This window comes from Talaromyces proteolyticus (genome assembly GCF_021365285.1).
Source record: "Talaromyces proteolyticus strain PMI_201 chromosome Unknown BGW36scaffold_2, whole genome shotgun sequence".
Lineage (NCBI taxonomy): Eukaryota > Fungi > Ascomycota > Eurotiomycetes > Eurotiales > Trichocomaceae > Talaromyces > Talaromyces proteolyticus.
In genome coordinates this window covers 347,647-373,753 of record NW_025764278.1, presented here as the reverse complement: position 1 = coordinate 373,753, position 26,107 = coordinate 347,647, and the positions used below count along the sequence as shown (strand labels likewise).

Here is a 26,107-nt window from a genome sequence, read left to right as displayed (position 1 = left end):
TTCTTCTGCAGGATGATTAACGTTGACCCATTTTAGCACGGGCGATCTGTACCGAACTAGAAATTAGACTTCAGTAGATATTAATGTTCAGGCATTTAAAGGTTGAAACTTATAATGCTGCCATAATGGACCGCGATCGCGCAAGATAGGGACTGTACATAGGAATTACCGCATTGGGTTCTATTAGCCCTAAATGCCAGACGACCAGAACCTGATACCCAGTTTTATTTAGCGTCCCAGCCAATTGTAGGCATCAATTACATGATCTCATTAGAATATTTTTAATTTTCCTCCATGGTAGCACACGTAGCTCTGATTATCCGTGTTGTAAACCTGGCGATCGACAAGCCCGAAATCAACCTAAAATCTAGATGGGCCACCATCGCGCAATCCCGGCCCATGCTGAGGTTATCACGCAACATGTGCAAGCAGGGTCTAGGCGGGGTAAATAGGCGTTCGTCATTGATATTTATCGACAAGTATAAACACCGGTATTATTATTTAAATATCTACCCATAGCATCGATTGTAGGCTAGTTGCTAGCAATTGGAAGACCACAGCAAAAATGGCACAGTCCGAAACCCCGGCTCGCAAGAGCCTCATTCTCAATGCCTTTGTCGAAATGTGTAAGCTCTACAAAATATAAAGTATTTCAACGTTCAATGACGACTAATAAAATAACAAGGCAGCGGCCACCAGTCGCCAGGTCTATGGCGCCATCTTCGCGACGAGTCCTGGAGATTCAACGATGTGCATCACTGGATCGATTTGGCGAAGCTGCTCGAGGAAGCGAAATTCCACGGCATTTTTATTGCTGACGTTCTAGGTATTTCCCTTTCTCAAGTATAAGAATTCAATTTAAGAATCGAGTATAGGTGGATATGATGTCTACAAAGGCCCGCGCAATCTCGATCCGGCAATCATTTCTGGCGCGCAATGGCCGGTGAATGAGCCGTTGGCTGTCGTCCCAGCCATGGCTGCTGCGACCAAGAGTATCGGCTTTGGTGTAACTGTTGCCACGACATACGAACAGCCCTATCATCTGGCCCGGCGCTTGTCCACTGTCGACCACCTTTCAAATGGACGGTGAGTGTATGATACGATTAGAGGCTAGATATCGTTGCTGACAGATTAGAGTCGGATGGAACGTTAGTGATCTCAGGTCAATGTAATGTTTATATTCACTAAAAAATACAGATTGTCACCGGCTATCTCGACTCCGCAGCTCGCAACCTCGGACGCACCGAACAACCCCAACACGACGACCGTTATGCCATTGCCGAGGAATACGTCAAAGTCACCTACAAGCTTTGGGAATCGTCCTGGCGCGATGATGCCGTTGTACGTGACCGGGAGCGCGGCGTCTACACCGAACCGTCTCGCGTTCGTCTCATCAACCATGAAGGGAAATACTACACCGTCCCTGGTCCACACATCTGCCAACCCTCGCCGCAACGCACACCCCTAATCCTGCAAGCTGGAACCTCCAAAGCCGGAAAAACCTTCGCGGCACAACACGCTGAAGCCATCTTCGTCGCCGGCCACAGCCCATCAGTCGTCAGCAAAAACATCACCGAGATTCGCGAGCTTGCAAAGGCGGAATTCGGGCGTGACCCACAGAGTTTGAAGTTTCTTGCTCTCTTCTGCCCAGTTCTCGGCCGCACAGAAGAGGAAGCGCAAGAGAAATTTGCAGAATATCGTAATTTGGGATCGCTAGAAGGCGCATTGGCGCTGTTTGGCGGGTGGACGGGTATTGATTTGAATCAGTATGATGATGATCAGGAACTGAGGCATGTTGAGAGCAATGCGATCAGATCTGCCGTTGAGGGTTGGTCAAAAGCGTCGCCGGGAGTGGCCAAATGGACGAAGCTGACAGTCGCGCAACATATCACTGTTGGAGGCCTGGGGACGACCTCGGTGGGAACGCCGGAGCAGGTTGCTGATGAATTGGAGAGATGGGTGAGAGAGGCCGACGTTGACGGGTTTAATTTTGTGCGTCATTATAACCGGAAAATGTTGCATGTACCTTGGTGGCTGACTATAAATAGGCATACGCGCTTAAACCTGGCTCATTTGTCGATATCATCGAATTGTTGCTGCCAGAACTGCGCAAGCGAGGACTGTTCTGGAATGATTATGCAGTTCAAGGAGGCACGTACCGCGAGAATTTCTTCGGCAAGCAAGGACAATCTGGTCCGCGAGATGACCATCCAGCGGCCAAGTATCGGTGGAAGGCTGGTGTTGACGCTGCGGATCATAAGATTCCCGAGAGCTAAGCTTGAAATGAATACATTCATGGAAGGGAAAGACACGGAGAACATCAAAATTCGATCAGTGTATAATGTTGATTGTAGACTGTCATACATGTACCAGCTCACTGGAATAAATAAACAAAAAATAACCCAATATGAAACATTGAACCATAGTAATCTTTTGAACGCCACACCATGCAGCAGTAGAACATCTACGTCAACATATCATCAAGCTTCTCACCAAGTATATCTTCAATACTCCTCACCCATTTGATCGCCTCTTTCTCCACCTGCTCATCCTCATCCTCCATCAATTCACTAATAAACGGTAACATTTCCGGCAGCAAAGCGAGCCATTCCTCACCCAGCCGCTCTGTCAGAGCCTGTTCGGCTTTCAGCGCTGCGAGTCGCGTGTGTGCGCTATCGCCACCTTCTGCTGCTGCGGATGTGGCGGGACGGAGGTACTTCATGATCTGCGTATTCATCTCCTTGTAATTATCGGGAGAATCCGCAGCCACGGCTAATTCAGCAATGGCAGGGACAGCCTCGTTAATAATGATGGTGGCGGTAGATGAATTCGTGGCGCGCAGAAGTTGAGAGATGAGGGCTTTAGAAACGCCGCTGAGGTGTGATGGAGATTGCCAGAAGCCTGTCCAATACGTTAGTGTTGTTTTATTACATGATTAAGGGTTGGGATATTACCGTCTTGGTCATGCTCAAATGCCGAATTGAGCATTCGCACAGCTGCTAACCACAGGTCTTTCGACTCCTTCGCGCCCGGTTTGGCAGTCTTAAGCACTTCGATCGCATTGTCGAGAATGTAGCTAGAGTAGCTGGTGACAATAGACTTGAGCGTGCCGAAGAAAGTTTGAAGGAATTTATAAAACGAAGTCAACCGTAGCACCTGGCCTTCCGCGTCACTCTTTGGTAGCCCGTTTGTGGCCCATTCAACAAGATCAATGAACAAAGGCCGGAAGACAGTGTCGTTCAATTTGTAGATCATCTTGATCGCGACGTTGTTCACAATACCCTCAACTGCCTCGAGTTCCGTTTCTTCGAATTGCGAGTCTTCCGGTGTTGAAGTTTGCTCTCTACGAAGATCGAAAGCCTTGTGAAGTAATTTAGTAAGTGTACCGACGTTCTTAACAGTATCCGATTTAGGATGTTTGTCAATCGCGACAGTCACAATATCAAGGGCTTCCTTGGTAGCCATAGATCCTGAAGCAGTTGCTACCGACCAGTTCCTCTCAACAGCACCAAAGGATTCCTTCTCATCAACTTTCTTGGCTATCAGCTTCAACGTGTCACGTCGAGCGTCATCGCCTTCGCTGGAAAGCTCCAGCTTGGCAGATTTGAATGACAGCTGCAGGATCGTATCGAGGTTTTTGCTTGAAAACATATATGGAACTTGAACAAGCAAAGCAGAAAGCAAAGAGAAAACAGCATTGTGAAGTGGCTCGTTGACGGTTTCACTGTCCATGCTGGCTTCCAGAAGACTGAATGATCTCTTGAGTGTTTCAGGGAGAGTTGGGATAACGGCTTCACCTAAAACATCCGCCATTGACGCCAGACATAACAGGCCCATGACACGAATCCTGTTATCTGTTTGGCCAAGACAGGCATCACTGGCAATCACCATGGCTGCTGGTATAACCTTTTCGGTATCCTTTCGCCCGTATTTCTCGGCAATCCTGTCAATGCACGCCACGGCAGCATGCTTGAGGAGAATATCATCGGATGACTTGACAATATCAACAAGGAAGGCGATAAAGTCCAGTACTCTGTTCTGTGACGAACCATCCCGCTCGGCAGGTTGACGAAGACGGTTTTCCAAAAGACGAAGCACCTTGCGGCGGACATCCGCGCTAGGTCGTTGAAGAAGCTGTTCGACAGTATCGAGAAAGTCTACAAGAGACAATACGTTGAGAACAGAGGCAAGTACTTCGCTACATGCAATGCTGACAGGCTTGGTGTCGTGGACTAGGTCCGCGAGAGAGAGAACCTGCTCCAGAATTTGCGAGAAAATATTACCAATAACAGCAATCTTTTCCTCATCGTCAGAGTCGAAAATAGCCTTCATCTGTGACCCTAGAGTAGGGTTCTTGAACAAGTGTGCCAGTGAGCGAAGCAAAGTTTCAGTGACCGTGTACTTGTCACCTGCGCCTTCGTTTCCGATGCCCAGGAGGGCCTGGGAGATGGCCGGTTTGGGTTTAAGGCAATCATTAACGAGACTCAGGTATTTTTGATAACTAATGAGTTGCACCTGGGGATCGAGGCCAGTTACAAGGCTTGTCGCCAAGCTCGAGACGTTCTTGTCCAGGCCATAACGATTGGCAAGCATAGCAAGAACAGCAAATAAGAAATCTTGAGCACCAAGCTTCGTGACAAGGGCCTGGAATAGTCGTTGTCTGCGATGAGACGGGATATGTTCGAAAGCAGCGGTAAAGCTGAGCAACAGGTCGGACGTTCCGGCAACGACGTCGCGTTTTTGATTGCGCAGCGACTGGACGAGGACCGGAACAACCTGGTCGATTGTCTGGTCAATTACCATCACTGAGTAATCGTCATCTTTCTTGAGAACGCTAGAACCCATGAAAGTGAAGATGGGCATCACACTGTGGAGTACTTGCTCAGGGGCGATGACAGCAAGACCAGACACAAGTAGCAAGGCAGTGTTTTGTACTTGAGGGCTCTCTGTGGTGCGAACGCAGTCCACGACAAGGTCAGCACGGATAGTAGAGGTATCGAAGGAGGCTTTAGATGATGTTTTAGATTTGTTGACAATTGCCAACAAACTGCCAAGAGCCAAACTGAGAAGATATCCCAAGCTTGACTGAATCCGAGATTTGAGAACATGAAGCGCCGCTAATGCTTTGAATAAACCGGTGGAAAGTTCGGGATCGTCTTCAGGCACAGATCCATCAACAAGCTCTAGAATGTACGTCACTTGTTCGATTGTTCCATTCAATTCGGTTGAGCTCAGAGCAGCCACGGCATTGTTTTGATTGGTACGTCGTCTTTTTGGAGAAGGACTATGGCTTTCCAAGGTAGCGATAAGTTCTGGGATTTTATTGAGGAACTCGACAAGAATAGCTCCGGGAAGCTGTACACTTCTAAGCGCCTCTCTGGCGTCGCTCTTTACTGCATCATTCCCGTTAAATGACAAATCGAATAATCGTCGCGACGTCGAAGCTTGTCTCTCCGGACCAATTTTGCTCCATATCTGTCCGATGCGTGTGAAAACGGCCGAGACGAAATCCGGTCTAATATTACTTGAAGATTTCTCAATGCTTGAGATCAGCACATTCTCTGCATCCTTATCCTTGGGGCTGACAGTGGCAACGATCTCCTGGTCGAGTTCTGCAGATGATAACTGCTCTTTGGCACAAATTTCTGAAACTTCTGCTTGATACAGAGCACGCCACTGGGTAATCAATGGAGCAAGTTCCTTGGTTCGTGTCATCGAGCTGATCTTATCCACACCATTCACAACCTTCAAAAGTCGAAGTTTTACCGCAAAAAGTGGCGTGGAAACTACATGTGAGCAGAGGAATGACAGAAAGCTTTGTCGGAGCGATTTCTTCAGCTCAATGCCAGACTCCTCAGTTGAATCAGAGCTAGAGCCTTTCAGCGCGCGTTGGACAATTGAAACGATGTAGGTGTGATCCTGAACATATCCTTCCAAGCCGCTGAGTAATACTGCATCAACGATCTTTTCTGCGTCGCGGGTCGACATCCAGTTTTGAGTCTTCTTTTCGTATAGTGAATCATGGGCCCAAATTGTGACATTATCTTCATTCTTGGCCTTTTGTTGTAGTGTAGCAAGTGTACCCACAAGTTTAGCAGCTTCAGTTCGGACGGCTTTTGCTGGATCTGCTAGTGCAGCAATGATATAAGGTATCAAAGCCTGCATATCAAACCCTGATTTAAAAGCTTCTATAGACGTCGAAATATCTTTCAAAGCAGTAACCCGGACTTGTACTGCGTGGTGGCCGGAGAAAACCCTGATGAGAAACGATAGATATTGGGGACTTTCAGCTAATTGGGATTTGCCAAGAATCGGAAGGCTGCTGATTCTATTCCATTTCTCAGGTGATTCTACTGCGATGGTGAGCGCTTGTAGCAGTTTTTCGAATAGAGGGGGGTTTTTCTGTGCTAGGAATGAGGAAGACAACAGAGACTCCTGGGACAGCGACTCGAGTAATGGTGCAAATGTGTCAACCTCTTCCTGCTCATCGATGTCCTCCATTTCAACGTCTTCAGTGGGCTGGTTCGCGGGATGCGCTTCAATGGCAAGTTGTAAGCTGTGCTCCAAACTATCTACATCCATCCCCGAATCCGCAGTGACAGCTTGCAGCAGCGGTCGGTACGTGTCCGATATATTCAAAGTCTGAACAAATTCGGAAACCCCATTTTGGAGTTCCAGAGACAATTCGCCAGATTTCTGCAAATCAACCGTCCTCTGCAGAATCAACTTCAGGGCATCCTTGCTTCCCGCTTCATCTAGCAGGCCACTCTCAAAAAGAGAGGTAATAAAATCCATTCCTGCCTCAGGTCCACGCTTTTGCATACGTGCAAAGCAGCCTGATATCAGCCCCAAAAGAAGTTTCGAGGTTTTGTATTGTGTAGCAACATCGGTCAACAGGTCGACGTTTTCATCGAGCCGTAAGAAAGAACGAATCACATCCTTAGGAAGAGAGTAGTCTTCTTTCTGCTCTGCCAGAACTGCAAGGGTGACCATTGCTGAATTCACAGTTTCCGGAGTCCAGGAGCCAGAGACTGCGCTCATTAAAGTATCGATGACATTTTCCTTGAGAGCGGCTTTCGTTGCAAACACAACTGTAATCATGTAGCAGCCAATTATCAATTCTGAGATTTTATTCATGGCAAAGCCGTCGTTGAGAACAGGTAGAAATCGCAAGAAAATATCCTCATGGTTTTTCCTCTCGACATCTTGACGGCCAGAGCGAGCAGCATCCAGCATGTGCGAAATGGCCTGTGTCATAATTCCTGACCAGAAAACCAGAAGGCCATGGTAGTGAGCCTTTTGTTTCGATACTTGAAGTGTATAGTTGTTGAAAGCGGCTGTAAACGCCTTATTCTTAACTGCGGTGCGAACGATAGCCTCTCGGGGAGGATTTATGCGACTCTCTTTGTACGGATGAAAATCGTTGAGCGCTGGTGTAAAGTCTTGTGGTAAAATATGCAATAGATTCAGGAAAATAGGCAACGAATGATATGGAAGAAATGTGAGGACGAAAAATGCCGTATTGAATTCGTGAACACTGTGATTTACATCTGTCAAAATTTGTTCTCAGCGGCTCGTGCTATGTTCTTACCGAAACCGTCTCACCAGCCACTCTAATGCTCTTATCGCCGGTGACAGTTGTAATCTTCCACCAACCAAAGCCATGAATGATTCCAAAACACTATCGAGCTCTTTATTTTGTGCTGGGGTCATCTCCGCCCGATCCTGGGTCTTGCTGTGTGGACTGAAGATATTTCGGTCGAATTCTGTGAATCGTGTGTCCAGCTGGCACAGCTCCCGAAATCCATCGTAGCATATTTCGTATATGGCGTGAAAGTCTTGCGATTTCGCGGTTTTGTAGTCGAAAATCAAGGATTTCGAGTGTGCAACTTGTTGCGCCTTAAGGTCGAGCTGATTTGTCGACTTGGTCGCAATCTGCGCCAGCTGCGCAGAGAGGGAAGAAGCCATCGTGACGGAGTGAGACGAAATCTTTCTCACCGACGACTATCCATCCCACCTTTACGACCTGCGATTGAAGAGAGCGTGGGACAGAATTGAAGCGCGGCGTGGTGGAAGATAAGTTTTGAGAAAGGCGATAAAGAATAAATTATTGTTGCTGCGGTAAAAAATTATTGTCCCGGCAAGGAAGTTTTTCCCGGACCTGTGGAGCATGCAGGTGGAGTAGCAGCAGGTATAGCCGACAGCGTCATAGCGAGAGAGCGCTGACAGCAAGAAACACCACAGTGCAACAGAGCATGGATCTCACGAGCTCCAAGGTTAGTATTTCCTCCCTACCGGTAGATTCTGTGCTGATCGCGTCTATGCAGGGAGCGCAGCCGATCCCCAAATTCGGTAGCTTCAGGCCGAAACCAGCTCCGGTAGCTGAAGCCCGTCGCGAGGAGGAAAAACCCCGACACAGAGATGAAAGCTCGCGGCATCGGCCCCGGCATCACACCCATCGCCATCGCTCGCGTTCTCGTGAACGGTCCTCACGTCATCGCTCCAAGAGGGATAAGGAGTCCAAAGATGAGCCAAAGGAACTTCCACAGGAGACCGCGAAGCCTACCGAGGCGGCGTCGGATTTATACGTGATTGATCGGAAGGGGGACATCCATAACTTGACGTATGGTACTCTGCATCGCTACAATATACCTCGCTATCGTCGCGCTGGCCAGGGCGGAATAATTGGCTTACCGCGGAGATTCAAGATTGATCGCAATTACCATGATGAAGGCTCAGTGCTTATTCATGCTGACATTTGGCACGGCGATGAAACACGCCACAGGAACAAAAGTTTACTGTCTGGATCAATTACAAAGGAGCGACGATTGTTCCGTATGCGTCAAGATGGTACAGCTGATATCAACGCGGATAAGGACTATGTACCGCTCAGCTCTGGCGGGAGTCGAAAGCGCCGACGGAAACTAGGCGATTATGCCCTCGAAGACGTATCGGATTCGGATTCTGAGAAATATGGATATCGGTCAATACATGGGAAAGCTAAAGCCGAGCAGGACGTTCCAAGTGACATGGGGTCAACTTCAGCCTCAGACAGCGATGGAGAAGGGACTGCTTTTAAATGGGAAAGAGAAATCAGACAACAAAATTCCCAGCTGTTGAAAAATGCAGAAGATAACCCCACCAATGTGGATACCTGGGTGGAAGTCATTGAATATCAAAGCACACTTCTCGCTGGGGCTGACGGCCGTCGACAACTGACGGCCGCTGAGAAGCGAAGTCTAGCGGACATCAAATTATCTCTATATGATAAAGCTCTCAAAAAACTAGGCAACCGACCAGGGAAAGATCTCCTACTTCTGGGGTATCTGGAGGAGGGTGCGAATTTGTGGGAATCGAAAAAGCTTACGGAACAGTGGAATGCTATCCTAAAAAACAACCCTGGATTTATCAGTCTTTGGGTTCGTTACTTGGACTTTCGACAAAGCGAATTTTTAGAATTCACATATGAGCGGTGCAAAAACATTTACCTGGAGTGCATGAAGCTCAATGCATCAATCTCGGACAATGTAGAAAAGAATACGATCTTGACTTATCTCTTTCTCCGAATGACTCTTTTCATGCGAGAGGCTGGTTTCTCGGAATTTGCAGTCGGTTTATGGCAAGCTGTTTTGGAATTTACAGTGTTCCGTCCTGGTGAGCCTAATGAAAGTTTGAGGAGTGAGATTCTTGCTACATTCTCGTCCTTCTGGGATTCAGAAGTCGCGCGAATTGGAGAACCCGGAGCCAAGGGATGGAAAAGTGGCAGCAGCTCGGAATTAGAGATATCAAGTTCTACTTCGCAAACTGAACTTCGAACGAAGTCGCTATTTTCTTCGTGGAATAAAGCAGAAAAGCGATTAACTCACAGCGCTCGTCTTCCTGCGAGATCTGTGGATGAAGTCGAGAATGAAGATCCCTATCGTGTCGTTTTATGGTCAGATATCGAAGAATTCCTACCTTTTTTCATCGACTGGGATAATCCGAGTCATCTGATCGAGAGCTTCATAGCTTTTTGTCACTTGCCCCCATTAAACTCTCCGAGATGTTATGAAAAGGCAGGATCTTCTGGTGGCGATGCCTTTCTTCGTAACGAAATAATGTATTTTTCCAACAACTCAGTCATGGGCATTTTACACCCCGTGTCTGATGATCCAGAAACGAACAGTTCATCCAAGCTGTTCAAGTTGGCCATTCTCCAAAATATGGTACACACTACCGACTCTCTCTTCGGCTACAAGAACTGGTTCCCATCATTGTCTGCCTGGAAAATGGCCACTGCGAGCGCAGAGTCGATTATTGATGCAGACTGGATCCGTCGATCCCTGAGACTTCTAGTCGAATCTTCACCCCATGATGACATATTAGCAGAGTATACACTAGCTATCGAATTTGCCGTCAACGAGAAAGACGCGAAGAAATACGCAAAATCACTTCTCAAGAAACGACCGTCAAGTCTTCGGCTCTACAACGCGTTTGGAATAATTGAATCTTGCTCTGGAAACTCATCAACTGCAACACATGTATGGGCAACAACTCTCTCGATGGCAACAGACTTACAGGAGATACAAAAACTCGAATACGGCCCTCTAATCCACAGCTGGGTATGGGAGTACTTGTCATCTAATACGCCTGCAAAAGCAATTGAGCTGCTCCTGTCAGTGCCTACATTCACTGTTGATCTGAAAGCCTTGGGGGAGGCCTCTTCGCAAAGAAACATAACTCCTGCTGAACATTTAAAAGCCTTGCGGTTCCTTGACGAATGCTCAGATCACGCGCTTTCAGTTCAGAATTTTTATGCATTCACAGCATGGACGGATCTTGCTGCTCTCCTACGCTACCTAACAAAGTCCTCCCATCTTCCATCCGCCATAGAGTTATACACCAGCGCCTTTGCCCGACTCAACGTTTACTCCCATATCCCTGAAGCCCATAAATTATACGCATCAGAACTACTGCATCAAAATCGCTCACGCCTATTGTACCATCACATCACCACCCGGCAGACACACAAGCCGACCGATATCAGAGAATTACTACTCGAAAGTGTAAAACTTTTCCCTGGAAACACCATCTTTCTCTCACTATTTACCTGGAACGAATCCCGTTTCCGAATCGACGAGCGAATCCGCGACGTCCTACCCATGTCATCAACTTCTTCCACACGCAGACACGGAGATGCGGGCAGAATACCCATCACATCATCCCTCCTTTCAATCTTCACTGAACTCTCTCGACCGGTCTATTCAGGCTCGACAGTACACTCTGCCCGCGCCGCGTTTGAGCGCGCCGTGTCATCACCCTCCTCCGACGCAAATACCACAAAATCCACATTATCATCCTCCCTTACCCTCTGGAGGCTCTACATCACCTTCGAACTTCACCGTGCCCAAAGCCCGGCCGCCGCAAAGCGGGTTTTCTACAGAGCGCTACGCGCTTGTCCGTGGTCAAAGGGCATACTAATGCTCGCATTCGACGAAACTTTATGGGGTGAAAGCGGGGAACTCGATGATTGGTGGGAACTTAGGAGACTGTACAATGTGCTTGTTGATAAAGAATTGAGGATTCATGCTGAGATCGATGAAGGGTTGTTTGATGAAGCAGAGGAGGTTGTTATTGAGAGAGCCGCGAGAAGGCGTCAGGTGGAGATCCACAAGGAAAAGGGCAAGACGGGACGAAGAGGCAAGAATAAGGGGTTGGTGATAGATTTGCCAGATGATAAGAGTAGTGATGATGAGATGAAGCTGGGGTAGGAATAGAAAACTCCTCTAGTGATTGGGGTTCTACTCATCAGACTGGAAATAGGAGGGACCTGCTGTTTATGCACGGTACAGAATCTTACCCCGATGTTACATATGGCCTAAATATGAATAAAACAGAGTGAATCGCTTGTTTGTTCACTCATCATTGCATGGATATAAAAATCATTTACTATATACAAAGCGCCAATGGGTACTTCCCTTGCAGAACCCATGTAATCCGATCCTATATATTTTCAAATAAAGTCCCATTCCGGAGCCTGAATTACAAACAGAAATGAAAAGAGCATGGAAGCAGAAGATTAGAAGTGTTCCTTCCAGAACTTAAATATAACATCTCTCGTCGACGACTCTTGAGCTGCCTCGCGAATTTCTCGTGCTGCCGAATTGGGTCCACAAAAGTATATACCGACTTCGGATCTCTCCAGACCGGCAAGATAGGTTTGATCGAGTAGGCCATCACGTATGGCGCCAAAAAGCCTTTTGAAGTCTGGGCGTCCGAAGTTGGTGCGTGACTTGAGTTCGGTGAGAGGGTCAAGCTCTGTGCCCACAGAGTTGAGGTAGATATTTGCGGTTGTATCCTGATCAAGGTTTTGGGTGAGATAGGTATGAATGCGTAGGAATTCAGGCCCGCCCTGGGTGCTCGCAGACATGGCGGACTGCTGCTCGAGAGAGGAAAGGAGGGCTTGGAACCATTCGAAGGAGTTTGTGTCCTTGCATATCCAAATAAACTCTACACGGCGCAGACGGCGGGGAGGATTGGGTCCGCCGCAGAGATGCCAGATATTTTTGAGGATCGATGCCCATGGGGTGACACCTATTCCTGTGCCAATGAGCACGGCGACTTCGTTGTCGAAGACATCCTCGGCGGGGGCTCCGTAAGGTCCATCGACACGTAAGGTAGGCATTTGTTGTCCGTTTTGCATCGCGATTTCGTACATACCCAAGGGGTCGAGGCCTTCCAGGTCTTTGGCTTGGGCGGGACCGCAACCGAGGGCGTCACCGAGGGCACGAGTGAAGTCACCAACCTGGCGGACATGGATGCTGATATAAGGATCGAAGGGGCAAGAGGTGATTGTGAAAGGGTGCCATTGGGTGTTTGAGACCTCAGGTACTTGGATGAAAATCCACTGGCCTGCTTTGTATTTCATGCTGGGTTTGCAGAATTGGATTTCCATTGCATCATAAGGGTGACGGATGACTTTGTAGATTTCAGTGTCACGACGGGCGCGAATCTCTCGGTACAGACGCTCCAGCATATAGATTACTCCTCCCCATAGCTCCCACCTCCATCCTTCGTATCCCAGGCAGTGGTTCCAGAAGTTGGAACCGGCAAATGGTGAGTATGGGTCGGTTGTATCGCGGACAAAACAGCCAGTCGCGTGGGTGTAAAGGGCCAGCATGAATGGAACAAACAGGTGATGCACATACCAGAACGTCTCGTACGACTGTTGTCGAATCCTTCGGTGGGAGGTAGTGTACATGAGCAGCATGCACAACAGCATCACGTGTCCTGTGATACCACCGGCCTGGGTATAGTGAATTTGAATAGCAGTCTCTGGGCGAAGTTGATCCTTCTCGACATTGTAGAAATTAACATAGTGGGCTGCGGTATGAATGATGCTGAAAATCAGCAAGGAATAAGACACTTGACGGTGAAACCACTGCGTTTCATCTAATGGGAACCATCGAATTTTGGGCCGCACGTATCTGAGTAGAGTTCGACACATGGGGAAAATAATCAAAGCGCCATCCACGCTGAGACAGAGACCGGCGCCTCGTGAAATCCATACCGAATACCTCAACTTGTTGAGAGCGTCTAGGTTGTGGTTACTTGATTGCAAATACCTAGCATCCAGTCAGTACCAAAGCTTAAGAAGTTTTGTTCCACTCAATGTAGGCTCACCATCCGAGAGCAAAAAGTCCAATGTGTCCACCCCAGAAGAAGAAATAGAAGAGCAGCTTGCTCTTTGTGAACTGTGCCCTCCAATTCATCTTGACTTGCTGTATGTACAGGTAACCGACCAGCGATTGGGGTGTATATAGTACTTTGGACGTGGGTTGTCCGGCAATCCCAGAGGTGAGTAATCCAATGCGGAAACCCCGTCAGGCCTCGCTGTACGTGGCTGACGAAGTTTTGCTGCACTTAACTCTTGGGTCCAATGTAAATCAACAGTAACGAGACACGGTGGGATCCATGTTGTGAGATCATCAAGCGTTGAGGTAGAGTCGGGACTGCAGAAAAGAGTCAAGATATGCAAGCGTTATACGCATTCAATAGCGAATTCGTCTTAATGGCACAATTTTCAATGGCATTGACTCAAGCCCGGCAGTCCAAGGTGAGCCACAATCGAAACGATGAGGAGCAGGCAAAATGCGGGGGTATCAATGCGAGAGTGTTCGTACAGTGGTGTATCTACCGAGTTATCTAAGATGCAAAGTAAATTTCTAGGTCATGAATCGTCCGTTGTATGTTATCTGGGGGCAATAGACGGGATTTGCCAAGCGTGGTGGCCGGCTCGACTGTTCGTGGTGGTGGTGATTTGGCGATGTCGCAACGAGCGGTACGAAGCGACCAGTCTACCACCTGAAGTAGGCGTCTTTTAGGCTGGCGCCGTCCTTGGCAACATCAATTAAACCAGCGGTGCTAAAGTGCAGCCAATGACAACGCAGGGCAGCCAGAAAATGCAGGGCCTCGATCGCTGAGGAGTTCCCTGCCGTCTAATTATATCTTCGCAAGGTGACGCACGCTGGTCCAGTCGCTCGGTATCCGAGCCCCTCACGACGAGACAGGAGGACGTCTATTCTCCGCAGAATGACACTCTATGAGTTCCAAGTCAGCCACTACCTAGTTCTCTCATTCGTCTGCCCGGCGATGAATATCATGTGTCTAGGTTCAGAACTGACCGCCAGTCTGTCAATATAATAGTATCTGATGAACGCCCACCGGGCACTACTGTCGGCAGAATATACTCTGTACTGTATATCGTATATATCCACCACCAAGTTTTTCTCTTGTTACTTGTTGTGAAAGGGAAGGATAGAAGCTTCTCTGGCTAAGCGAGCTGCATAGTGTTTCTATTTCTGATCTGTTCTTGAGGAAAGAGCGAAGGGCACACTGAGAAGGAGCGACCAGCGAAAAAACAGGCAGCCAATCGCAGGCCACCGTGCCGCAGCCCGCCCAAAACAAAAAAGGGAAATAGGGCCGGCCGCTGCTGTGATTGGATGGGCTAAGCGGGCGCTCGGCACGGCCCAGTTTGATCACTTTCAATGTGGGCCAATCAGGAGCCGTCTGCAAGCGCTCTTCTTCGTCTCTTCTCTCTAGTCTCAACTCTCTCCTCTGCTACTATCACCACAGCATGATCGAGAGTGTGAAACGCCTCTGAATAATGTATCTTTAGCACAGTGGCACATTCGGCCATCCTCCTGCATGACTCGCACCGATCCCAGAGTACCAAGAAACTCCCTATCGTCAAAGCGTCGCCGTCCCCGTGGTCACTGAAGCTCTGCTTGGTTACGGTCTGACCAGATGTGATGAGAGTGATGAAGTGACGGTGTGCAATGGCCTCAGTTCTAGTCGAGATCGGAAGTTTCTCCGGTAAATGCGCACTGACATTGTGATGGACTACCTCCGAGTGTATATGGTGCCTTTCACCTGCGAGAAACGTGGGCTTTCGAGACATACATCTAATCTCCCCGTCTGCATCATATCATCAATGCTATATATAGATGCCAACTGCTAAGTATACTCGCACTCCAACTCCAGAAAGCCAAGACGACGCTACACACAGGCTTGTGCAGACAATTACCGTGCCAATATTGAGACAGCGATCATACTTTGTCCGCACGCTAGGATGAGTCTAAAGCAGCTTGCCGCACTTAAGCTGCTGCAAGTTCGCCCTCCCCGTCACACTTAGCTCGACGGCCGATCGCTGTAGTGACCGTGCGCACCCGATTAACGAGCCACCTCTGCACCGTCATTCGATGAGCTTCCTGCAGCTTAGCGCTGTCGTTTCTCTAGCTTTGCCGCCCTAGTAAGACCCCAGACCAGTTGTGAATTGTGACTCGGTGAGGGGTTTACTCACGTCGTACGACTCTGACTTTGGCGTGCATGCATCTCCTCCATGGGCATTATCACTGGCTGGCCGAACAAATTTAGCACAGTAAACCAGGATGTTAACTTCCGCTGCTCCAATCACCACGAAGTTGCGGCCAAACAAATCACACGCATCACTAAATCTTTACCTCCGGGCTCGGCTTGCTTGCACAAAATGGCTGGACTGGGTAGCTAGCCCATTGACGGCTTGGCTGCCAGCAGAGAGACAATCTTCTGCATCCATGCAACTTAACTTAATCCACATATCTCGTCCTCAGACTCGTCAAATTCTGCGTCATTCATTCGAGCAGCCATCGATCCAAGTTCAACTTGTGTGAATCTCGACGTCGACTTACCTTGCAATCCAGAGCTCACCAAGACGTACACTGTGTTCATGCTCTGAGGTCAATTTACCACCAAGTGGAAAGCACAACGGTGAAAAGCCGAGAGTCGGGTTGCGAGCATCCACCACTATATAAAACTCTTCGGTTGGGATATTATTCGCAATGGGTCGCTTGATCAAGAATCACTGGGCACGATTGATTATCCTTTCAGCCGCAGCATGTAAGCTCTAACCGTTATACGTGTTATTGGCTTTTCTAATATAGTGAATTACAGGGCAAGTCGGTGCCTCCATTGAAGGCTTCATCTGGCCAAAGGTATTCTGGGATTTCCTGACAAAAAACCTGGACGGGTCTGTCATGCCAGTGCCAGTCCTACAGATAATGAACCTTGTTCTCGGCCTCATCGCGCTTGCTTGGGAATGGCCTCTGAAACTACTAGCGGGCACAACTCCCCATCAAAGCATCGTGCTCCGTCTACTCGTTTACCCACTAAGTGCGCTTACATGCGCACTTATGTATCAGTCGGGTGATGTTGCGGTTTATTATTTGATAGGAATGGCGACTTATTTTTGGGCGTACAGTGAAGGAGAGGTGAGCCATGACATGATCAATTGATATTTCCGACCATTAACTAATCCGTCAATAGATTGTCTGCGCAGTACCTTGGACACTCCCGAGAAAGTCAAGAAGGCTAGAGAAAGTCTGAAAATTTGCAGCGTTTGGTTTATCTTGGTTTATCTTGGTTAGCGATATGATACCAGTTGCATTTCTTGCATAAGGGTTGGTGGCGTTCATTTAAAATCACGACGTTACGTATTGAATATATATTAATAGATGCATTTATAAAACTATTTATTTATTTATTTTGTGAAGTAATCGGTAACACAATAACTACTTAGGGTTGATATTCCTCTAAAACCGCTCTATGGTTCGCCGAGACCTGAACAAAGTTTGCCGAACATTACCACCCCCAGCCGAAGTAACCAGTGGCAACAGTTTTCAGAAATACCAAATGCGGTCCAGAAAAAAACAATAATCAAATCAATGGATTTGAACATCATCATTACTTTCTCTCAGACTAACATGCAGCTCAATACGACAAGTAACTAACCTTCCAGCACAAACAACTTACAAGTCTCTCAACATCGAGACAATAATAACGAACGAAACATGACTACCGATCAGACATTGAATCCGAACCTCAAACTCGCACCGACAACGCATGACGAATACAGCACTGACCAAAATGAAGCTATATATGACAATGATCACGACGTGGACCGCAAGAGGAGTTTCAATGGGCGACTCGGTCAGTTTTTACACCAACCGATGACGACGACGACGACGACTTCAACACAGCAGCACCCGATTCAATCCCCGCAACAAAGACGCATAATAACACGCTCAAAATCCTCCTCACTCTCCCCAAGCGCATCTCTCCCCTCCTCATCGCCATCTCCATCGCCATCCAAACGCAAACCGCTCAAACGCAAACGCTCACCCCACAAGACCGTCATCTCTTCTACACCCTTCTCACCACCCTCCCGTCTCCGAGACACAATCCCCGCGAATCTGATACTCCTCCTAATCGGCGTAAACCCCGGACTGATGACAGGCTCAACGGGGTACGCGTACGCACACCCGTCCAATCTATTTTGGAAACTACTCTACTCGTCGGGGATCACGACGGTGCGACACGCGCCCAGCGACACGTACAAGCTTCCCGCACTATATGCGGTCGGAAACACGAATATCGTGGAGCGACCAACGCGTGATGCGAGTATGTTAAGCAAAGCGGAGATGGATGCGGGGGTGGCTGTTCTCGAAGCTAAAATCGCAAGCCAAAAACCCGAGGCGGTAGCGTTGGTTGGGAAGAGTATTTGGGAGAGTATTTGGAGGGTTAGACATGGTAGGGCGATTCGGAAGGAGGAGTTTCGGTATGGATGGCAGGATGAGGGGGAGAATATGGGGGTTTGTATTGATGATAGTGGCGGCGCTGATGAGGAAGGCTGGAAGGGTGCGAGGGTGTTTGTGGCTACGACGACGAGTGGGTTGGCTGCGACTATGAGTTTACAGGAAAAGCAGCTGGTGTGGAATGAATTGGGGGAATGGGTGAAGCGGAGAAGAGAGGAGAGGGGGTTTGTTCCTGGCACAGTAGGTACAGCAGCTACATGATATACGTAGTGGTAGGACGGATAGAAATACTGTTTTAATCTGGTAGGGTTGTCTCATAAGAGGTATACTCATCGTCGCATTCTCGCTGAGCTGAATAGATTACATTTCTAGATATACAAAGGGTCGGAATCAACATTTCACCGATTTCATATTTCCCTAGTCCAAAAGCAGCCCGTGCTGGACCAGGAGACGAAATCGGTAACCTGGTAGAACTGTAGCCAGGTTCGTCTCCATTTCAAACGAATCGCGAGATCACACTTGGAAAGTGTTGACAAAGTTTCCACCATTCGATAGGTTGCGGCGACCGCTGCGCTCGGGGTTCTTTTAACAATCGTTAGTGGGAGGTTCCAAGGAGGTCAATGATATGAAACTCACGGTAGCTTCCTGAATTTCACCCTTCTCTAAGATCTGCTCCACAACCTCCTCGTCTCGGGATGTGCCAAACTCGTTCTCAAGCACGGCTTTGCTGGCTCCATCGAGGATTCCCTGAGCGCCTTGTCTGTCATTGTATTTGAATTAGTCTAGTTCTTTCTTGTGGAGAGAATGAGGTGATTAGCATACTTGTGTGTCACAAACACCTTCCAGCCAGAAACAACCTGTGCGAGAGGGATGGTACGGTCATTACGCCATTTCTTAGCGGTATCAACGTCGTCAACGAAAATGACAAAGTCGTCGACTTTGCCTTGGTAGAAGACTTTGGTGAACTGGTCGTTTCCACGAGGCATGATGGCTGATGCTTGATGTTTGATGCTTGATGGTCGGTGGTTGATGGATTGATTGTTCGATGGATAGGGCTATGGGCGAAAGGATGATAGAGTGAAGATGTCTTACTTTGGAAAGATACTGCAGAACAGACAGGTTGCGAGGGACAGACGAGCTTAAGTAGCGGTGCAAGCTTAACAGGCAATGATGTATGCGGGAGACTGATCGACGTCATAGGGCCCGCCCAACTGCGGATCTCCAGGGACCCGTTATTGTCACGCGGGCAATCAGAGCTGGCAAAATGGTGATAACAGCTAATCATCTACCTAGATGATAAAATACACGTCCTGAATAACGCTAACCAGCCTATGATCTAATTTGCAGCTGTCCTCTTCTTCTTCGTCGCCGCATTCCTATGCAGCGTCAAGCCTCCGCCGTTGCATTACGTCGTTCATTGTTCCCCAGACCCCACTATGTCGAAACCGCCAGAAGCACGCTGAAAGCTCTGATGCTACGATTGTTGACGCCTAACTAGGCGGCACTCTCTTATTCGGTGCCAGAGCTCCTATTGCTGAACAGGCCAAACACAGAAAGCGAAGACGGCCATCGTTTCCACAGGGACCGCGCCTGACTCTTTGACTTTGTGTCACTAAGTTTGGTGCTGAGATTATCTGACGTTGCCCGGGCTAGGCTTTGTCTGGCCTTGGGACGTGGGTCTTGCATGCTCTGTGTTCGTGCTAGGGGAATACTTTCAGACTTCGCTTCCATGTCTGCGTCATTGGATGAATTTGCGGTGTCCATTTCCTTTTCATCTTCCATTATTTCCCAACCACTGTCCACAGATAAAGAAGTAGCTTTTCCGAGAGAAGCGGAGCGTCGATTACTAAAAACACCGCGTAAAGAAAGACCCCGTATAATCGACTTGCGCATCATCGTTTGAGTCTGGAGATAATCGGTTCGGCCTAGGGTCATCCCTGGATACGGAAGGATTTCATGACTGAAAATATCTGCAATGCTTCGTTCCAATTTTACTCGGCTCCATCGCAAAGGCGCTAGAATCGTAGGTTCACCAATGTTTGTTTTGGCAACCGACCGAGAGCGCGTCAATTCAGAATCCTGTAACAGTCGGACCTCACTGTCGTACACAGGATTGTAAGTTTTCTTGATGATGACCTGAGGCTGTTCAGCCCGGAGAAACGAATGCGAGGACAGTGATCTCAAAGAGGCTGTTCGAGAGAGTAGTAATGATCGACCGTCGCTTTCCAATGTCTGCAAAGGAATGGATAAGAGGGAGAACCGTCGAGGTTCTAATGATAAGGTCGGTATTTCTTCTGGTGATATGGCCGATGCTTTCAATATTTCCGTTTTCCAGTTCCGTTCTTCACTAGCTGAAGAGGCACTGAGAATGAGCTCATAACGGTTCTTGTTATACTGAAAGACAACTTTCCAAGAAAATGGAGTATCGAAACAAGCAACGCCTATCTGAAGTTAGCAACACTCTGTAACAAGGAGGTTCGTTACCTTTACCCTGCCCGTTCATCAACGTGTCAACTGTCATGTCTGTGAGATAAATAGATGCAACGAGAATCAGTTTGCGAGAATCATGTGCCGGCTTTGCTAGCACAATATAGCTCGAGAATAATATGCAAACCAAATATTGTCCATCTACGCCTCCTAGAGAACTATAAGCTACGTGGAGAACCCCACAGAGAATAAACGGTCCTAAATCTTGATACACGTTCTCGACGATAGTCTACAATTGTTAGCGTGCAGTCTACTCAAGCTCAAAGAGACTTACTTGGTCACCATATTCGAGACGCTCATGCAAGGAGACTGTCTTTTCAATGCGCATGCGAAGGTAAGGATTCCCAACAATGGTGTTGATTGTATCCACTGCTTCTATATTCCTATCCAAAACCCATTTAACCTTGGAGTGCACTGATGGATAATCTGGCTCGGGGAGTGTTTTCAAAAGTTCACTCAGAAGCAGTCGATACTTGCAAACACGTTGAACTGGCTAGAAAAGTTTAAATAGTAGCTCTCTATTCGGAAACAGTAACCATACCTTCGCAATGAGATCGTCGACTGTCAGAGAATTTTTGCCATTTTCTTTGCGTCTCTGTGTTGAATCTACCGATTTTGAGAGTGCTTCAACACCTTCTGCCCAGAATCCATCCGCTGGCCGAGTTTGACGAAGAATGGAAAGGTCTTCTACGAGGACATCGAAGTTGTCTATAAAACTTTCATACAAACCAAAACCTGCAGTCTTCACAATTGTGTTAGGTATATTTCACATTTCGAGCCAGACCTCTCACCAAATCGTCAATTTCCATGGCTACCATCAAGGCTTCCGCTGGATCTGCAGTGTCCTTTCTCAGCTGTCCGTCAACGAGTCGTCTGATATTTCGCTTCAAGACTGGTCGATTGTGGATTTTTTGAACAATCCCTGTCCTTTTTTGGACTAAATTAACCCTGTAAGCTTCTGTTGACAGTGGACTGACGATTTCCAATCTCTTCTTGAAAGCATCGTGCATATCGTATAAGCGTCGCAAGTCACGAAGGACGGTAGGTCGCATGGTGAGATACGCTGAGAGGAGCTAATTTGACAATCCAAGTCAGCACATATCTATAATTTCAATTGACACACCTACCTGAACCAGTGTTTGTAGCCCATGGACATAATTTGCCTCGGAGCTGTAAATCTCCCGCAATACGTGACGCCTCTTGACTGCCCTCGCTTTGTTTGCATGATTCATTATACCGTAGAGAGCGGATCTAGTACTATCCATAGACTTCCGTGATGGCTTAATACTGCTGCTAGCGATTGTGTTTGTCATGGATCTCAAGTCGCTAGAGGTCGGTATGCTAATACTCGCTGTTTTCACTCTCCCCAGGATCGATGAGCATACAGACAATTGATCCACTGACTCTCCCACAGGTGAGGATGGTGCCAGTGGATATTTTACCTTCTCATTGAACGGAGGCTCATCGAACCATCCATCGACGTGGGTGGCAGGCTGGTATTCTTTTCTTCGTGACCGAAGACTCTCTACCCATCTTGTCCATGGGTACGAAGCATGTGCATCGGGTACCAGTCCGACCGAATTGGATGATTTCTGGTCTTGGAAACACTCATCGTCACGTAGAAGCTCGTGTTGGTCTCCCTTGAATCCAGGCAACTGCTCGTCCTCGAAGCTCACACGGGAGAGATCCTCAGACGCTGACATTTTGTCAGTTGCAAGACAACTGCTATAGATACTATGGATGGTGTAACTAATTATTTGTATTGAGAAAGTTCGTGCGCCATTGATGCCAGATACAGGTAGAAGATAAGATCAATAGGCGGCGTTGAGAGTGTCAGTCTGCATCTGTGCAGACGGAAGGTGCGATGTGCCTGCCGTCTATGGACGAAGATTCAGATATTTACAACCAATAGACATATTAATGCGAGTGTAATCTATTATTTTCTTGAATATGTTCATCTTTTGTGTTTATGATTTTGGTTTCTGGTAGCTAAAAGATTCTAGATGCTAATGTCAACTGCAATGTTGATTTTTAGTGGCATCAATAGATGACTAGAATCTAGAGAGATATAAAATCACCTCAACATTACTGAACTATGTGCACCTGGATTTAATCAACCACGATTTTCATTTATTGACCCAAACTCCCTGTAAATTAACTGAGATATTATCGAACTTTGACGCAATAGATTGATTTTTCTTCACTGCTCTAGATGTCAAGTTTGATGATCTTTGTAAACAAGACATTGTAGGTGGATGTTAAGGCAGCAAGGCAACAACAGCTACATATGTAATAGTGCAATTGATGTGGGGGATGTCAGTCCCACCGTGAATTTCCGCTATTACTGCACCGCAACGCCTGACTGCATGTGCTTGTCGATAATGTCCCTTTCCTAATTTATCTGTTTATGTATGCTATGGGCCTTCCTATGGAGAGAAATATCCACGCGCCAACTGTCCCCTCCGGTCCGACGACGGCGGGGACCGGGTTCAAAGACCTGACCAAGTTCTCGATGGTGGAGCTTATGAACGAGAAAGAACACATCGAAGCCGAGCTTTCAGCCTACAGCAGTGTTCTTACATCGGTACGTCGAGTGTTTATTGGAAGCGGCATATTCCAAAACTGACGGGGATTTTCCTTAGCAAGGAGTGACCATGGACACAACGTTGACCACATTCGACGGTTTTCCCCGCGACGACATCGATGTGGCTCAGAGTATGCGCTGACTGAATCTCGTTGACCTACGTCTACTTACAATATAAACCAGTCCGTACCACGCGAGCTCGCATCGTACACCTTCGGAACGATCACAAGGAGGTTATGAAATACCTGGAAAAAGGCCTACACGCGCACTTTGAAGCTTTACAACAGGCCCAAAATGGGACAGCGGTATCTGGAAACTCCTCTACGGCCCAACTACCAATCCTAAACGGACTTGCAACGTCGTCAGCGACTACGACAGAAACGCCCTTCGCGAAAGTCAATAGTGTTGCTAGTGGCAGCCCGGCAGATCAAGCCGGCCTGAAAGCTGGAGACTCTATTCGTAGCTTTGGCAGTGTTAATTGGGTCAACCACGAGCATCTATCCAAGGTCGGAGAAGTTGTACAGCAAAACGAAGGAGTATGGATGCCCATCCATTTGCTTAATCGAGGCCAAACAACTGACAAATCTGCTAGCGCGCTCTCGTGGTCAAGATTGTACGGCAGAACGAGTCCGGTCCAGGCACCAGGGAGCTGAGTCTCAGCCTAATCCCTCGACGCAATTGGGGAGGCCGGGGGCTGCTGGGATGCCACTTGGTGCCTTTGTGACGGGGTTCATGAAGCCACGAATGAAATGAATGTGTATTACTGAGCATATGGAGTTTGGGTTGGAAATCCGGCAACATCATGATGGGACAATGAGTTACCAACGTCTAGCAATAAAATTAAAAAAACGAGGCGCTCGTCCAACAGTGTTGTACACTTATTTGTAATCAGGACTGTTTAAACCGGTAGCAGCCTTGTGGCGAGACGGGTAATTGATAGCTACCCAAAACAAAGCGAATAAAGCATCAAGAGGGTGCAGCGCACCATTGTTCTCCGCAGGCTGCAGCAGGCGTCAGGCTAGTTCTGGTTTCTTGGCTGTTCTTTTGGCCCCTAGTACCTGCTAGTACTACGTACTAGTAACCACTAAATAAGAGCAATACTAAGGAGAGATCGCACTGACCCGACGGAGGGGCTCACAGAGGGGCAAAATCTGCGCGGTCACGTGACAGGCCAATCCCCCGTTCGTTTGTTGTCACCGCCCGGCGTCGAAAATTCCATCCCCAAAAGGGATTTAAATCCATTGATTTCCTTCCTCTGCAACCCTTGCGTCCACACAGCTCTGTGACACGCTTAATTCTGCTATCGTGCGCCGCAAATCTCTTCGCTGGAACTTCTGTCGTGAAGCAAAATTCCGCCTTTTGCTGTGTTTATTTGTGGCCGATAATTTTCTGCATCACGTCATTTACGCAACATGGCTGAGCAACAAGGCCCTCCCACCTTCAAGCTGGTTCTAGTCGGTGATGGTGGTACTGGCAAGGCAAGTGGTCTTCAAGACGCTCTCAGCAGTCGCCTTGTCTCACATCTCAATTCTTCCCTACGATCCATTTCGCAGACGCATACCGCGTGACCCCGCTCTTACCTATACCCATCGACTATCGTACCTGCTGGGGGCAATACCATCCATCATTTTCGCGCGCTGGAGAAATTCTGGACTAACAATTTATTGCTGTACCACAGACCACTTTCGTCAAGCGCCATTTGACCGGTGAATTCGAGAAGAAATACATTGCCACCTTAGGTGTGGAAGTCCACCCTCTTGGTTTCACTACCGTACGTGCATATCCCTTTTTCGGCTGTTTTAGTCGCTGTCATACATCTCTTACTGATATATAATAGAACCTGGGACCAATCCAGTTCGATGTTTGGGATACTGCCGGTCAGGAGAAGTTCGGTGGTCTTCGTGATGGATACTACATTAACGGCCAATGCGGTATTATCATGTTCGATGTCACGTCACGTATCACCTACAAGAACGTCCCCAACTGGCACCGTACGTTGTTCTCCTTGAAACCCTGGGATTGAACGAGCTGACGAATTTTTTTAGGTGACTTGGTCCGCGTGTGCGAGAATATCCCCATTGTTCTCACCGGTAACAAGGTCGATGTGAAGGAGCGCAAGGTCAAGGCCAAGACCATTACTTTCCACAGGAAGAAGAACCTTCAATACTACGACATCTCCGCCAAGTCGAACTACAACTTCGAGAAGCCGTTCTTGTGGCTTGCTCGCAAGCTAGTTGGCAACCAGTCTTTGGTACGCTCTTCCCTTGATTAAATTTCAGAGTTCTTTTCTAACACCTATTATAGGAATTCGTCGCTGCCCCTGCTCTGGCTCCTCCCGAGGTCCACGTGGACCCTCAAGTTTTGGCCAGGTACGAGGAGGAATTGACCATCGCCACTGCCGCGCCTCTGCCTGACGAGGAGGATGGAGACCTGTAAATTTCAGTGTCATCACCCCCTTAAATCATAACACAAAATTGAAAAAAGAGAGATTATAAATTTAAACGGGACGAATTCTACGTGATCGAATGATGGGATGGATGGAAAACGGGAACACGGCAAACTTGGGTACAGCAAGCCTTTTAACTTATACTGCTAGACAAGGAATCATGACTATTGATTTAAAGAGATTCTACCAAAAGAAATGGGGCTTGTTCTTGAGAGAACTGCCGACAAGGCAATATCAAGCAGCTGGAAACCAGTCCTAGCTTGGGATGATTTGCACATTGTTTCCATTTTCTCTCCCGTAACGTATCTTTTTCTATTATTTGTTTCTTATTCTAGTTGAGTTTCTTTCTTTTTGTGATCAGTCTCGTGTTTTTTCTGCAGATGTCATGAAAACTCTTCAGCTCTCGCAGTTCTGTGGCTAGTAGTAGTAGTAGACTCGGTAGTGTTTTCTTAGAGCTTTTCCAAATATCTCTTCAACCAT

The 26,107-nt window shown here is 47.8% G+C and overlaps 10 protein-coding genes across 10 annotated transcripts; 6 read left to right on the top strand and 4 right to left on the bottom strand.

Moving 5' to 3' along the window:
- The first annotated feature begins 522 nt into the window (after window positions 1-522).
- Window positions 523-2,332, top strand: BGW36DRAFT_368907 (putative xenobiotic compound monooxygenase, DszA family). The gene is made up of 6 exons (XM_046215047.1): window positions 523-626; window positions 686-826; window positions 876-1,086; window positions 1,136-1,148; window positions 1,198-1,992; window positions 2,049-2,332. The coding sequence occupies exons 1-6, from the start codon at window positions 566-568 to the stop codon at window positions 2,274-2,276; spliced, it is 1,449 nt and encodes a 482-aa protein (XP_046076175.1). The 5' UTR covers window positions 523-565; the 3' UTR covers window positions 2,277-2,332.
- On the bottom strand, window positions 2,259-8,086 carry BGW36DRAFT_83573 (putative SSU processome component Utp10). The gene is made up of 3 exons (XM_046222627.1): window positions 7,592-8,086; window positions 2,955-7,537; window positions 2,259-2,901 (listed from the first exon to the last, which is right to left on the bottom strand). The coding sequence occupies exons 1-3, from the start codon at window positions 7,966-7,968 to the stop codon at window positions 2,465-2,467; spliced, it is 5,397 nt and encodes a 1,798-aa protein (XP_046076174.1). The 5' UTR covers window positions 7,969-8,086; the 3' UTR covers window positions 2,259-2,464.
- A 235-nt stretch (window positions 8,087-8,321) lies between these two features.
- On the top strand, window positions 8,322-11,750 carry BGW36DRAFT_333793 (NRDE-2, necessary for RNA interference-domain-containing protein; the record flags this gene model as incomplete). Its single annotated transcript, XM_046212886.1, has 1 exon — window positions 8,322-11,750. One exon carries the CDS (start codon window positions 8,322-8,324, stop codon window positions 11,748-11,750), a length of 3,429 nt encoding a protein of 1,142 aa, XP_046076173.1.
- Window positions 11,751-12,058: 308 nt separating this feature from the next.
- Window positions 12,059-13,751, bottom strand: BGW36DRAFT_422726 (putative NADPH oxidase; the record flags this gene model as incomplete). Its single annotated transcript, XM_046219748.1, has 2 exons — window positions 12,059-13,604; window positions 13,663-13,751. The coding sequence occupies 2 exons, from the start codon at window positions 13,749-13,751 to the stop codon at window positions 12,059-12,061; spliced, it is 1,635 nt and encodes a 544-aa protein (XP_046076172.1).
- A 2,607-nt stretch (window positions 13,752-16,358) lies between these two features.
- Window positions 16,359-16,902, top strand: BGW36DRAFT_422725 (uncharacterized protein; the record flags this gene model as incomplete). Its single annotated transcript, XM_046219747.1, has 3 exons — window positions 16,359-16,416; window positions 16,471-16,787; window positions 16,843-16,902. 3 exons carry the CDS (start codon window positions 16,359-16,361, stop codon window positions 16,900-16,902), a joined length of 435 nt encoding a protein of 144 aa, XP_046076171.1.
- Window positions 16,903-17,048: 146 nt separating this feature from the next.
- BGW36DRAFT_368902 (uracil-DNA glycosylase-like protein) lies at window positions 17,049-18,496 on the top strand. The gene has a single exon (XM_046215046.1). The coding sequence runs from the start codon at window positions 17,367-17,369 to the stop codon at window positions 18,369-18,371; it is 1,005 nt and encodes a 334-aa protein (XP_046076170.1). The 5' UTR covers window positions 17,049-17,366; the 3' UTR covers window positions 18,372-18,496.
- Window positions 18,425-19,427, bottom strand: BGW36DRAFT_368900 (putative RNA binding protein). The gene is made up of 3 exons (XM_046215045.1): window positions 18,933-19,427; window positions 18,747-18,870; window positions 18,425-18,692 (listed from the first exon to the last, which is right to left on the bottom strand). Exons 1-3 carry the CDS (start codon window positions 19,094-19,096, stop codon window positions 18,624-18,626), a joined length of 357 nt encoding a protein of 118 aa, XP_046076169.1. The 5' UTR covers window positions 19,097-19,427; the 3' UTR covers window positions 18,425-18,623.
- Window positions 19,428-19,619: 192 nt separating this feature from the next.
- BGW36DRAFT_422722 (putative Rho guanyl nucleotide exchange factor) lies at window positions 19,620-22,300 on the bottom strand (the record flags this gene model as incomplete). Its single annotated transcript, XM_046219746.1, has 6 exons — window positions 19,620-20,551; window positions 20,601-20,826; window positions 20,872-21,090; window positions 21,139-21,339; window positions 21,389-21,670; window positions 21,725-22,300. 6 exons carry the CDS (start codon window positions 22,298-22,300, stop codon window positions 19,620-19,622), a joined length of 2,436 nt encoding a protein of 811 aa, XP_046076168.1.
- Window positions 22,301-23,013: 713 nt separating this feature from the next.
- Window positions 23,014-23,905, top strand: BGW36DRAFT_422721 (putative 26S proteasome non-ATPase regulatory subunit Nas2; the record flags this gene model as incomplete). Its single annotated transcript, XM_046219745.1, has 4 exons — window positions 23,014-23,181; window positions 23,240-23,312; window positions 23,365-23,717; window positions 23,774-23,905. 4 exons carry the CDS (start codon window positions 23,014-23,016, stop codon window positions 23,903-23,905), a joined length of 726 nt encoding a protein of 241 aa, XP_046076167.1.
- A 402-nt stretch (window positions 23,906-24,307) lies between these two features.
- BGW36DRAFT_83331 (GTP-binding nuclear protein-like protein Ran) lies at window positions 24,308-25,908 on the top strand. The gene is made up of 5 exons (XM_046222626.1): window positions 24,308-24,659; window positions 24,860-24,952; window positions 25,019-25,172; window positions 25,227-25,432; window positions 25,486-25,908. The coding sequence occupies exons 1-5, from the start codon at window positions 24,594-24,596 to the stop codon at window positions 25,615-25,617; spliced, it is 651 nt and encodes a 216-aa protein (XP_046076166.1). The 5' UTR covers window positions 24,308-24,593; the 3' UTR covers window positions 25,618-25,908.
- The last annotated feature ends 199 nt before the right edge of the window (window positions 25,909-26,107 follow it).

Excerpts from the sequence above, each read along its gene's own strand:
- BGW36DRAFT_83331 (XM_046222626.1), top strand. The coding sequence starts at position 24,594 with ATGGCTGAGCAACAAGGCCCTCCCACCTTCAAGCTGGTTCTAGTCGGT. Across the intron at positions 24,953-25,018 it reads ACCCTCTTGGTTTCACTACC|AACCTGGGACCAATCCAGTT; the intron begins GTACGTGCATAT and ends GATATATAATAG. Across the intron at positions 25,173-25,226 it reads GAACGTCCCCAACTGGCACC|GTGACTTGGTCCGCGTGTGC; the intron begins GTACGTTGTTCT and ends GAATTTTTTTAG.
- BGW36DRAFT_368902 (XM_046215046.1), top strand. The coding sequence starts at position 17,367 with ATGACTACCGATCAGACATTGAATCCGAACCTCAAACTCGCACCGACA.
- BGW36DRAFT_368907 (XM_046215047.1), top strand. The coding sequence starts at position 566 with ATGGCACAGTCCGAAACCCCGGCTCGCAAGAGCCTCATTCTCAATGCC. Across the intron at positions 627-685 it reads CAATGCCTTTGTCGAAATGT|GCAGCGGCCACCAGTCGCCA; the intron begins GTAAGCTCTACA and ends TAAAATAACAAG. Across the intron at positions 1,993-2,048 it reads ACGTTGACGGGTTTAATTTT|GCATACGCGCTTAAACCTGG; the intron begins GTGCGTCATTAT and ends GACTATAAATAG.
- BGW36DRAFT_368900 (XM_046215045.1), bottom strand. The coding sequence starts at position 19,096 with ATGCCTCGTGGAAACGACCAGTTCACCAAAGTCTTCTACCAAGGCAAA. Across the intron at positions 18,871-18,932 it reads AAGGTGTTTGTGACACACAA|ACAAGGCGCTCAGGGAATCC; the intron begins GTATGCTAATCA and ends ATACAATGACAG. Across the intron at positions 18,693-18,746 it reads GTGAAATTCAGGAAGCTACC|AACCCCGAGCGCAGCGGTCG; the intron begins GTGAGTTTCATA and ends GATTGTTAAAAG.
- BGW36DRAFT_83573 (XM_046222627.1), bottom strand. The coding sequence starts at position 7,968 with ATGGCTTCTTCCCTCTCTGCGCAGCTGGCGCAGATTGCGACCAAGTCG. Across the intron at positions 7,538-7,591 it reads TGGCTGGTGAGACGGTTTCG|TGTTCACGAATTCAATACGG; the intron begins GTAAGAACATAG and ends TGTAAATCACAG. Across the intron at positions 2,902-2,954 it reads ATTTGAGCATGACCAAGACG|GCTTCTGGCAATCTCCATCA; the intron begins GTAATATCCCAA and ends CGTATTGGACAG.